Raw genomic sequence first — 13,532 nt, forward strand, 5'->3', positions numbered from 1 at the left:
GGGGTGGTAGTGGTCAGGGGGTGGGAGGTGGGAAAGCAGGCCCAGGGGAGTCAACTCTGTTCAAATATTTGTCTGTCACGTGGAAGAGAGCCAGATTATGCCTGTATGATCCCGAGGATTGAATTGAGACTGGTAGATGAAAGTTGTAGGCTCAATAATAATAATACACAAAATTTCTAACACCTGGAAGAATTTCAAAGATGACTCTGAGTCCTCTGTTGCTGATCATGTTCGAATCAGGATGGATGGCCTTTGGTGGAGACGCTGTAGAGGAAATTCGGACATGAACTTGATGTGAGATAGAATACCCCATCCTCTGAGTTTTCCCTGTTCATCATCATTTCCCTCCCCATTTTCAAGTCAGGACGGATGGCCTGTGGTGGAGACACTATAGAGGAAATTCAAACATGAACTTGGTGGTGAGATGGTATACCCCTTACTCTGAATTTCCCTTATTCATTATCATTTCCTTACCAAGACATTGCAATAGCTCTCTCCTTAAGGCTGCAGCGAGCCCAAACCCTCTACCTAATTTATAAGGACCTCCCTTACCTGGCCTCTTCCTACTTATTCAGTCATTCTCTGCTTTCCTCAAGGAAAACCTCCCTGCTTTCTTCCTGAAATCTAGTCTCCAAAAAGTACAGAGCAACCCACAGAGAAAAGTATCTTTAAATGAACTACTGCCATGAATTCTGCAAATTTCCTAAGGAAACTAGGAAAACAACATTCCTAATATCTATAATGATTAAAAAGGCAATTGTTTAGGAGACAGAAATGCATTTGACTTTTCCCAAGTAGTAGAAACAGAAAACAGGATACCTGTAAGAAGTATAAATTGGTAAACCTTACTCAAAATAGTTCTAGAAAGCATTAAAGTTCATTTTGGCTTGTGCTTGCAAGCACTAGTCATGACCAACTTTGGGGCTGAAGGTAAGTTTTATTAAAAATACTAATCAAGAAGAGTAGATTTATGAAGGGAAAAATCTTATATTTTTTCTTTAATAGTTTTAAGGCAACAAATAGACTATTATAAATAATTATGGTACTAATATTTTTATTGCTGTGAAGGTATAAAATTATGTGTTATAAAATTTAGGAAAAAATTTAGAGGAAAATATCAACACGTCCTTTAGGATTTATATTCTAAAATATACATAGAAATTAGGAGTTGAAAAATAACATGGAACATCAAATATGAAAGATCTAACTTTCCTTAACAGCACACTTTATGTTTTTTCCAAGGTGAAATCATCAGAATTGTTGCAAATCAAAGGAAAAGAAGTTAAGCGAAGGCGAAAAAGTAAATTTGGAGTTATACCACAGAGACCAAAAAAGATTTCAAAACCCATGTGTGATCAAAAACTACCTAAAAAAAAGTAACTTCCTTAACTATACAAATTTTATTGTCTGAAGAGAAATTATTCAGTAGTACTTATACCTGAAACTGTGTTTGTAAAGGAAGATTAAATGTTTTAGAAATTCACGTATGAGATCCAACTTAAACCTTCTCACAGGAAGAGTTGGGGGCAGCTGGTACAGTAGGATATATATATATATATATATATATATTGTAGTCCACACTTCTTTCTACTTTTTTTTTTTTTTTGGATCAGTGTACTTAGTAATGACAAAGCAACAGCTAGAATAAAAATAACTCTTTGAGAGACAAAAAAGAATTTCATGTTAACATGTGAGACTTGATATTTTTGGTCACTGAAGTGCCTAATTTGGATTAACTGTTCATTATATTGGTTAATTTTGTTATGATAAAATAAAAGACAACCCCCCACAAAATATCCATAGGACAGTCGATTTGGAAATTTATTTTTTTTAGTTCTACCAGTTTATTGCTACCAACCCATCAACCTCCACCCTCATGCACACATGCTCAGTCATGTAACCCCATGGACTGCAGCCCGCCAGGCTCCTCTGTCCATGGACTTTTCCAGGCAAGAATACTGGAGTGGGTTGCCATTTCCTTCTCGATTTGGAAATTTAGATGGCCTTACTTTTCTCTACTATAATTTTATATTTCATTCCCACCCTTCACATACTTTCAGTAGGGTTTCTTATTACATAGGAGTGCAACCACAATTTTGAATAATAGTGTGTAAATGCAATTTAGGTTTATGGTTTATCTTTTGTCAGTCATCTTGATGAAACTTATTTTCTCCTTATTTTTCCACAAGGTTTTTATGGGTTGGTTGGTTCTAGGTTCTTCTTCATTTAACTCTTTATGGGGGGCTTAAAGAAGCTTTAATTATTAGCTTTTGTTGTTGCTTAGGGCACTGAAAGGTGTGCAGGACATGGAAGACAACCTTTTTATGGCCAGCCTAAACTTTGTAAATGGATAATACTCACAATTTAGTAGCTGGGAGTAGACTCACAGGAAAAGAATTCCAAAGTTTATGAAAGAGTCAAATTGGCATTTAAGTGACCCTGACATGCCATTGCTTATCTGCATTGCTTTAAGCTCATTTAGTTAGCAAGATTATGTATTAAAACAAATAGTGACAGCAGACAACAAGTATTTTGCCTTCAATAAATAGTTACTGTCAGATTATCAATGAAGCAGAAACTTCTTGATTTTTTTTCCCCTAAAAAACCTTGCATTTAGTGCATTAGGCAAAGTAGTGTGGCCACACACAGAGGCAGAGTCTTTTCTTTTTTATGTCTTAGTGTTTCAAAGAATGACAAATAGTCCTGTTAAAGGAGAGTGTGCTATAAAAACACACAGCCTTTCTTGAGCATGCCAAAAATATTTGTAGATCTTTTTGATATATATATATAGGACTGTGTTAATTCATTAAAACTGAAATTAGAAATCTCCATTATAAAGAACTAAGAATGTGATGCAGAGGAATAAAAATCTGGTATTTAAAAAGTTTATATGAATAGAAGAGAATTTTGGAAAATCTTTTATTCACTGCTCTTTTTTCCTTAATCAATTTTTTACCTAACTTTTCTCACCAATGACTAGCTTCCCAATTGAATTGTTTTCTTAGGAATTCAGCCATCTCTTGAAAACATAGTGTTTTTTAGCTCAATAACCAAGGGAGATTCACTTGCAGATCTATATTATTAAAAACATGAAGGAAACATAGGAATTCAGATTGGTTCTGATGCTTTTTTAAGTTAAAAAAAAAAAAAAATCTGTGAAGTAATCTCAAGAACATTCCACTAGCCAAGACCTGTCCCAGATAGAATGAAGATGTAGGTGAGCATGACATCAGAACCCACCTTTTACTCTCTCTTTTTCCCAGTCCTTTCTTCAGAACCCTGAGTTTCTTAGAGATCCTCGGCTTCTTGGAGATCCATTTTCACTCCCCGAGTTACATTTTTTTGTCCCAGGCATTTCCAAACACTTAGATTTACCTCTCTTTTCCTCTGCCACTTAAACATGTACACATTTCATGTCCTGTTTTTGTTGGGCCACATACTGTTTTGGAAATGACATAAACTACTCTCTATTAGTGATTCAATAATGTACATGTGATGCCTAGCAATGGGTTAGGTGTCGTGCAGTGCAAATTAGTCACAGCAGTAAACAGAGTTCCAGAGACCAAGAAGTGTTACTGTTACCAATTTTTTTATAAGGTAGGGGTTAAGAATTTTTGCTTTAATTTTGCAGAAGACCTTCAGAGAGGCCAGTAGTAGCATTTCCAAGTGTTAGAACTAGGCTTCTGATGCAGGCCCAGCTAACTATTTATACTATGCTACTATCCAGGCTCATGGAATGGTCAGTGGGTAGATCTGCATTAACCCATTACATAAAGGGTCAGATTGGGTGGGACAGGAATAGGGCAATGTATGAAAAGAGATATTTGCAAGAAAGAAAAAGAAAGTAAAGTTTGCAGATAAATTTGTCCTTGAAGTATTATTTGAAGAATATTTGAAAAAGTGAAAGTGTTGGTCACTCAGTCATGTCCAACTCTTTGCATCCTCTTGGACTGTAGCCCATCAGCCTCCTCTGTCCATGAGATTCTCCAGGCAAGAATACTTGGAGTGGGTAGCAATTCCCTTCTCCAGGGGATATTCCTGACCCAGGGATTGAACCTGGGTCTCCCACATTGCAGGCAGATTCTTTACTGTCTGAGACACCAGGAAAGCGGATAAAAAGTTAGGCAATATATCTATAACTTAAAGAACTGAGAGGTCTTTCTGGCCCTATGAATTGTCCTGGAGACAGCATCTGCCATATGAGACGGCACATATGCTTTAAATGCATCCATTCCTTTCTTTCTTAAAGCAACTTTACTCAGGATGCACTAATGTTGTAATTACCATCTTAACCGAATGTTGTTATTCTCAACTTACTGAGGTATAATGAAATTAATTGATTTGCTTATTGCCAAGTGTTAACTTTAAACAGGATTTGAACAGAGGCATTCTTAACCACTATGCTTAAAGTAGGGCCAGATGCTAGGAGCCTTGAAACTTAGAGGAAATTGTTGCATGCAGCAAGCAACAAAAAAGCCATTGTACTGGGGAGAGGAGTACTTAAAGATCTGTGTGCTAGAATTTTGCAGGATGTTTGGAAGGAGGTGGAATAGCAAATGGCAACCCACTCCAGTATTCTTGCCTGGAGAATTCCATGGGCCACAGTCTGGGGGGTCCCAAAGAATCAGATATGACTGGGCAACTGAGCACACAGGCAAGCATGCATGGAAGGGGGAGGAGACAGAGGGTGCAGGGCTGAATCCAAGTGGCAGACTTTGCTCTTCAGGGGAGGTGATAAGGGCTTGGACTGGAGTGTGGTGGAAGTAAGGGGGAGAAGGAGCACACGGGAAGAACTCTGTTCAAGGGAGACGCTCAGTTTTTCATTGGCTGAGCAGGTGAAGGGCAGAGACAAAGATGGCTCCAGTGCTTTGTATGTTGAAGATGAGGAATCTTGGTGAGATAGTGATAGCAGAGATGGGACTTGGGAACTCAGCACAGAGGGAAGGGTTGAAATACTGAAGATGATTTTTCCAGTGCAGAAAGAGTAGTTCAACTTTGGAAGCCATACCCAGTTCAGAAGATGGTGAAAGAAAAGCCAGTGACTAAGTCAAGTTATAATGAATTTGAAAGGTAGATGGAGAGCTGGGATGGTGCAGGCTTAACAAAGCTCAGAGAGGAAGAAGGGTCATCAGTATTGCCAGCTGTGGCTTGGAGGTCCATAATCGAAAGGTCTAAAGTTCATTTGATTTGATGAAAAGGCCATTGTTTGGGTAATGTAAGAGTATAACATTAGTAGGAAGTGGGGATGGAGTTGTACTGGCTAATGGCCATTTCCTCCTCAGAGGTCATTAATAGGCATTAATAGGAAAGAAATTTGACTCATAATTAGCAACACTTTTTTTAGATCCAGTGACCACTAACTAATTTTGCAACCTATCCAAAACAAGCCTGCTCCAAAATAAGGCTAATAATGATAATAATACCTCCCACATAGTTTCATTATAGAAGTTAGAGATGATGTGTATAGATTGGTTAGTACAAAGTCTGGTACGTAATAGGTGGTCAAAAAGGATTTGTTGATTGAATGGCATGGCAAGTGAGAGTGGGTATTAAGAAATTAGATCTTCATGACCTCTTTTCTGTTTTGGAAAGGCAGGAGAGAAGCAAGTTCTATTAACTGCATAATGGGAAAGAAGATGCTTTGTTAACTTAGAGAGACCCAGATTTCCACTGATGCTAGTTAATGGATAATGTACTGTGTTGTTGAACTTCTTCAGCGATATAAAGCATTTGAGCAGAGTAGCAATGAAGTAATGTATAATGGCTAAAGGTTATGGTGTCACTGAGTGAGTTGCAGAGTTCAGGAGAGAAGAGATTTGGGTGGGAGTGGGATAATAATAATGAGTTAGCTTTTAGACTTGTTGATTCTGAGATACCTGTAGAAAATACAGGTTGAGATCTTCGGCAGGCAGTTGGATATATATGACTAAAGATCTGGTCAATGGCCTGAGGTTGTAATAGTAAACTTTTTATAAACCACTGTAATAGTTTTAAATGTGATCTACCACGTGTACACGTCTTTTGTAGAGCCTGAACTAAACGGACAGTGTAAATATATTTTGTATCTAAAAAAGCAGAAAATGATAAAAAAAAAAAAAGAGGCCTAATTTCTTACCTCTGCGGCAGATTTCCAGAAGACTACTCCACCTGGACCCTTCACAACCTGTGCGCCACCATCCCAGCCAAAGAGCTGCCCGTTGACTTGCGTGTGGGCTCTCGAGTGTATCACACAGCTGACAAGAAAGGTCACGATACCGTGCTTGGAGTATTCGGCACCTCTTTGTTAGATGATCACTATACAGACGAGGAGCAAAGAGATAGGTGAGAATTCCACTGTTAATTTTGTCTTAAACTAGATTTAAAAGAATTTAGCCAAAGAATTTCTGCCTTGGAGGCTTAGATTCTGAAGACCTGCTTCTGTTCTTGGGTGCTAGAAAGGAGAAGTTGGGTTCTGGGCCTTTCTGTTCCTTCGCCGTATGTACACAGTCTAGGTCAGTATCTTCATCTCCTGTTATTGACATGAACCAGAAGGCAAATTTCGTTGAACAGTTTATAGTTCCCAAAGAGTGTCATACGCATGGCCTCATTTGTTCTTTGTAACAACTCGGTGGAGTACAGATGTAGAAATTGAAGCTCATGAGAACCAAGCAACTTTGCCTGGCTTATACAACTAAACATCGCAGATTTGAGAGTTGAAGGCAGTTTTGAGATTTCCTCATCATTGGGCATTCTTGGGTCCAGGGATCATGTACAAAAGTCGTATCTACTGGAACCTTTTCCATTTCTCCTTGTGTCTCAGTTTCCTTTGGAATATGAGTATTCTTTTATGGTGAGTATATAACTTATGGCATCCTCAAATGGGAAAAGAAAAGGGAAGGGGGCTAACATTTACTTAATGTGAACTATATTCCTTGTACTATGCTCTGTGCTTTGCATTTTTTCCTGTTTAAATCTTCAATCATAAGAAGAAGTCATAATTTCCATTTTATTCATGAAGAAACTTAGGCTTTATAATATCAGGTAACTTACCTCTAAATAGTGATTAGAATCCAGATTTGTTTACCCTAATTTTTCTCAAAAATGTTTTTTCATTGTCACCCCCTTAAGAAGGCTTTTTAAACTGCTCCCCACCCTAATTTCCCCTCCGCATTAAATTATAATGCTCTAGATATATTGTATATCTGTCTGTGGTATTGTGTGTGTATCTGTACCTTATACATAGAAAGAGTAAACTTTTATTATCCCCTGCCTCCTCAGCCACTAATTTTCACTCCCTCGAGGGTGATAGCACCTGCATACAGAGAATGCATACTCTAAAGTCTCTTGTCTTTCAAAAGAGCTGGTAGGAATCCTGAAAAATCATCTGTAATGCATTTTTTTTGGCATTAATTTTTTTTATTGGAGGATAATTGTTTTACAGTTTTGTGATGGTCTCTGCTGTACATCAACATGAATCAGTCATAATTACAAGTGTATCTCCTCCCTGTTGAGCCTCCCTCTGCCACCCACTCCACCCCTCTAGGTTGTCACAGAGCAGCAGGCTGGGCACCCTGTATGTTTTTAAAATACTAAAATATTAAATATTAAGTTAAATTTAAATAGATATGTTCTTAGTGTTATATTTTAACTAATCTAGATCATATTTTAAAAGATCACTTTTAATTTTACTACTAAAAAAATTATTAGTAACTTACTCTCACATGCTTTATTCTGATCCAGTTTCCTCAAACTTTACTTTTGGTCAAGATTGTAACACTTTACTGCCTTCTTTTAAGATTTGAAGTCTTCTGGTTTCCGTGTGTTTAGTAATCACAGTGCCATTCAATATGAATCCCCCAAGGAAGGTCATTCACATGTTTGTTTTCTGTTTAGGCAAAAATATTTTTTTAAAAAAGGATTTATGTATTATTCATAATTTTATGAATAAAATTTTATGTGAAGATTTTGGAAATTTCAAAATTGCTTCAGTTTCTCTGATAGACAATAGCAGTTCCATATAACTTCTTTGAAATGTCTTTTAAAAGCCTAAAGCAGATAGTGGACATAAAGACATATAAACGTAGTCTAGTAGATATGAGACAACTGTATTGAATCATTTCCATTGGTACTCTGAAAGCCAAGCATCCTTTTTTGAGGACTCACAGCTTATATTATTCTTGCAAAGTGTTAAAAATACTGATTTCTTTCCAATTCTAAATTTTTTTTTCCTCAAGCAGATCTCACTTTCTTTTTATCAGAGAGTCAATAAATGTTCTATTTGATGATGGTAATTCTTGGCAATTTGTTCCTAAGTACCAAATAAGAAGTTAATTTAAGTACTGAATATTTAATTCTCTGGCATCCATTTCTTGAGGATTATCTTGCTAAACATAGCTTAACCTTTTCAAAATATATCTGTCTGCTGAGCCTACAAGTTCAGAGAAATGTATATTTTTTTCTGCACTAATAAGTTGTCTCAGGAAAGATAATTGTGAACACAAAATGAATACCTTTTCACTTGGTGGCTTTTTGGTTTTTCTGTGCAGGGAACAGTTAACCACAAAGCATAACACTTGTGGTTATACAGTTTAATGCTTTCTTAATTTTGCACATAGTAATTGTCATTTGTGGGAAACACCAAAGGTACTTTAATGGGATAGTGTGGGTACATAAGTTTAGTTCAAATAGCAATCTATTGTTCAAACTTATGTTTATTTTGTTAGATAACAATTTTGATGAGAACTATAAAAATACTCCATATTGATCATATTTTTTGCATTTAAAGTTTCTGTATTATAAAGAGAAGTTTATAGACATCTAAGAATTAGGATTCTTAGCATGGAATTTTAGTGAATAGCATGGAATTTTGGTGAAGAGCCTTGTGAACATTTCTGTGTATACATGTATTTAAACCACAGATGGCATTCTATAGACTGATATTTTTCACTCAAGGTTATGTGTGAACATTTAAATTATTCCATAATATTTGCTAACTTAACCAATCTGTAGCTTAAGAAAATTCCTTGGTATGGAATTACTTATTAAATTTTTTGGTTTAAAAATTTTTAATGGATATTGCTGAAATTCTCTCTGGAAAAGTTATACCATCTTATATCCCTACCAACGATTTATGGCATTGTTTATTTCCTTTCAACATAACCAAACTATTAATTGTCAATTTTCATGATTTTTTCCCCTAATCTGATGTAGAAAAAATCTCTTTATTTCTTTTATTCATTTCTAATAAGATTGAGCGTATTTTTAGATGTCTCTTGGTTATTTGTTTTTATCCTTTTGAGAATTACCAATTTATCTTCTGTTATCATTCATCTTTTTCTTATTGATTTATAAGTGATCTTTCTATATTAAAGATTTAAGTATTTGTCATATTAATGAAGACCTTAAAAATTTTGTTGTTTGCTTTCAGTTTTGTTTATGCTGCTTTATGCCATACAGAAGCTTTACACTGATACAGAAGTAGTGAAAACTGGCAATAGTTTCCTTTATGTGTTTCTAGTCTTGGTGTCATTCTTAGAAAGGGCTTTGCTACACTTAAATTTAAATATATTTTTCATATTTTCATCAAGTAATTTTATTGCTTTATTTTTTAAAAATTTAATCTTTGATCCATCTTTAATTAATTTGATAATATTAAGCATTATTGTTTCCTTTCCAAATGACTAATTGCACAATAAGTTTATTTATTCAATAAATCCTCTTTTTCTCACTAATTTGAAATGCCAACTTTTCATACCTTAAATTGCAGTGTGTCATCAAGTTTTTTTATAGACTTACATTCTATTTTAGTGAGTTTTCTGTGTAAAATTGCATGTATATTTTGTTGACCCACCATCAAGAAAGAGAGAATGGGTGGCAAAAATGCTGTCAATAAACACAGAATGACCCTCTCAAGTCAGGTACCCCTCATAGCCAGCTTCTGGTGGTAAGACGTGCTTAGATTAGAGATCCCGAATTTAGCCCTCAACTGAGCTTCAAATTACAAGGGAAATTTCTAGTCATATTTTAGAAAAACATGTGTAGATGGTTAGTTCTAGTGGAGAAGGCAATGGCACACCACTCCAGTACTCTTGCCTGGAAAATCCCATGGACGGAGGACCCTGTTAGGCTGCAATCCATGGGGTTGCTAAGAGTCGGACATGACTGAGCGACTTCACTTTGACTTTTCCCTTTCATGCATTGGAGAAGGAAATGGCAACCCACTCCAGTGTTCTTGCCTGGAGAATTCCAGGGACGGGGGGAGCCTGGTGGGCTGCCGTCTGTGGGGTCGCACAGAGTCGGACACGACTGAAGTGACTTAGCATAGCATAGCATGCATTAAAATAGCAGTCATGACTATCACAACAAAAATTGGAAAAGCAGAGGTTAAATGTCAGAAGTCAAAGTTTAATTTCATTTGTTATTTTTCTATAAAATAATAATAAAAATGCAAATATGCAATAAAATACAAAAAAGGACAACAATTACTCAGAATCTTGCCATCCAGAGATAATACTTTTCTTAAGTATGTGATTCTGGACTTTGTTGTTTGCAAATAAATCATATGGAACAAAACGGGTAATGCTATGTAAATAATGTCTTGTAACCTGATTTTTAAAGCTTATTATGCCATAATTATCTTTCTATGTCATGAAATACAGGTCTGAATAGTCATTTAAATTGATCAGTTTTAAAAATTTTTTGTGTACTTACTATGTGGCAGGCTTTGAGTTAGGCACTAAGTAAGCATCTGTGAGGAGCTTCCCTGGTGGCTCAGACAGTAAAGAACCTGCCTGCAGTGCAGGAGGCCCAGGTTCTATCCCTGGGTTGGGAAGGTCCCCTGGAAAAGGGAATGGCTAACTGCTCCAGTATTCTTGCCTGGAGAATTCCATGGACGGAGAAGCCTGGAAGGCTACCACCTATGGGATTGCAAACAATTGGACACAACTGACTGACTGACACAGTTAAGAATCTGTAAACACAAAAAACAATCTCTGCCCACAGGGAATTTGGAGATTAGCAGAGAAGAAAGGTGGTGAATTAATTATTGTGAGTTTGACAGTTAATATGCAGATGGACAGTGTGTAGAAGCATGTTTTCAATTATCTGGGGAAGATTTAAGCAAATGATACTTAAATTGAAATCTAGGAATGAACAGAAGATAGCTCGGAAGAGGGGAAAGAATTTTTTTAGTTTCGTGCTACTCCAAAGGATAGTTCACAGACTAGCAGCATCACCATCACCTGGAAGCTTGTTAAAAATACAGTATGCAAGCTGAAGTTTGAGAGTCTGTGCGGTGGACAGTTGGAACCCATTTGAGAAGTAGAAAGATGTCCATCAGTAGAGCAGTGATACCATTGATTCAGGAGAGGACACAAGGTTCAGGATTATGTAGGACTTAGAGATGTTCTCTGTGTGTATGTGAGAGCATGTGTGTGGGGACTTGGGGGAGAGAGTCTTATTGACAGTGTATTGAGAAGCCAGTGATAGGATTCTTTGAGGAAAAATGACATGATCAGATTTGCTTTGAGATAGCACAGTCCTCATCATGACTTCTCAGTACCACCTAGCACAGTTGATCACATGCTCTTCCTTACAACACCCCTATCCCTTGGCCTTCGGGACTGCAGTCTCTCTTGATTCCTGCCTCCTTTTCTATGTCTTCTTAGTCTCCCTTGCTGGTATCTCCTCATCTCTTGACTTCAAAGCATTGGAGTGCCCAAAGCTTATCCTTGGATCTGTTTTCTTTTCTGCCTGTACTTTCAAGGTGATCTTATTCAGGACCATAGCTTTATATATGATCTATATGCTGATAACTATTATTAACTAAGATAAATGATTAAAGGCTATAATTGTCCTTATAATAACTAAAAGCTGGAAACAACTTAAGTGTCCATCAATGGAAGACTTTTTATAGTGCACCCAATGATGGGATGTATTAGAATTGTGGCAAAGAATAAGTTAGAGCTCTGTGTACTGAGAGGAGTTAGAACCCAGTATATAAACAGATATGTGATTATAGACAAACAGATTTTTAGCATGGAGGAAAATTCAGGAAACTGTTAACTGTGATCCTTCTATTTTCCTTTTATATTTTACACCAAATTGATAAAAAGTGAAATTATACTTTGTCTTATTTTTGCTTTATTTATATGATATATGAAAGTGAAATTTGCTAAGTTGTGTCCAACTCTTTGGGACCCCATGGACTATACAGTCCATCGAATTCTCCGGGCCAGAATACTGGAGTGGGTAGCCTTTCCCTTCTCCAGGGCATTTTCCCAACCCAGGGATTGAACCCAGGTCTCCTGCATTGTAGGCGGATCCTTTACCAGCTGAGCTACAAGGGAATATTTTTGCCCTTTAATTTTTAATTTTTTCTAACTTATTTCCCTTGTAGATTGTATAGTATTGGATATTAGTTAAGCCAATCAGAAATCAATTTTCTTGTAGTAGGCTGGATCATCTCATACTCATTTATTGTCATATCAGATACACTTGGTAGTATTCTTGAAAGGTGTTAGAGGTGGGAGAGGACAGGATTGAAAGATTTTGCATCTGTGGTTTTCATCTGTGATTGTTAAAACTGTTGTACTGGAAGCTGACCTTTTCCTACTGAGTTTTCTATGTAGAAAGATTCTTCTTGGCTTTTTTTCTGTGCATGCACATATATTACTTATACATACATTTTACAGAAAATACATTAAAGATGTTATCTTGACATTTATAATCCTTAGAGGATTTTAATTTTAAAACTGAAGGGCAGACATATGAGTAATTATTTTGACTTATTATCTTTACTACTTACAGCTTACAAATCAACTATATAAAATGTACTTCCATTAGGAAGATTTTATCTGGCCCCCCATCTTGAGTAGGGTAGCAATATCTAAATGGAAAACAGAATATTATCTCGTAGAAAGTCTATTGAGGTGCATTTATTGCATAACTTATTATTAACAACCACTCTATGCAGTAGATGAAATCATTCTGTTTCCCAAACGAAGAAAAGGAGGTTCAGAGATTGACCAGTTCATATTTATAGAGCTGGTAAAAGGTAGGACTCAGACCCAAGTCTCTCTGATCCTAAATGTGGTTTCCATTATATCACACTGTTTTTTTAAAATTAATTTTCTTTGGAGTATTGTTGACTTAAAATGTTGTGTTAGTTTCTGCTTAGTTCCCCTGGCCCAGGATCGAACCCGTGCCCCCTGCATTGGGCGTGCAGAGTCTTAACCACTGGACCCCCAGGGAATTATTTATATATATATTTACACACACACACACACACACACACATACATATGTATATGTAAATTCACTGTTTTGTGACCTTATAAAAATCCCTCTTATTTTTTTTCTATGGTTCAATTCCAAATACTGATTCTCATCTCGTTTTCAGAACCAATCCTGATATAAAGTAGGAAGGATCATATTTTACTCACTCTTGATGCTCTGTATTTGGTCTCAGTTCAGTTCAGTTCAGTCACTCAGTTGTGTCCGACTCTTTGTGACCCCATGAATCACAGCACGCCAGGCCTCCCTGTCCATCACCAA

At 36.5% G+C, this 13,532-nt stretch overlaps 1 protein-coding gene across 1 annotated transcript in view; it reads left to right on the top strand.

Moving 5' to 3' along the window:
* LOC104985275 overlaps window positions 1-13,532 on the top strand; it is a 72,623-nt gene that overhangs the window by 2,970 nt on the left and 56,121 nt on the right. The window contains exons 2-3 of the mRNA XM_010835353.1: window positions 1,243-1,376; window positions 6,127-6,321. Of these exons, the coding sequence (XP_010833655.1) occupies window positions 1,243-1,376; window positions 6,127-6,321 (329 nt within the window). The remainder of the gene's footprint in view (window positions 1-1,242; window positions 1,377-6,126; window positions 6,322-13,532) is intronic.

This window comes from Bison bison, unplaced genomic scaffold (genome assembly GCF_000754665.1).
Source record: "Bison bison bison isolate TAMUID 2011002044 unplaced genomic scaffold, Bison_UMD1.0 scf7180017864041, whole genome shotgun sequence".
Taxonomy (NCBI): domain Eukaryota; kingdom Metazoa; phylum Chordata; class Mammalia; order Artiodactyla; family Bovidae; genus Bison; species Bison bison.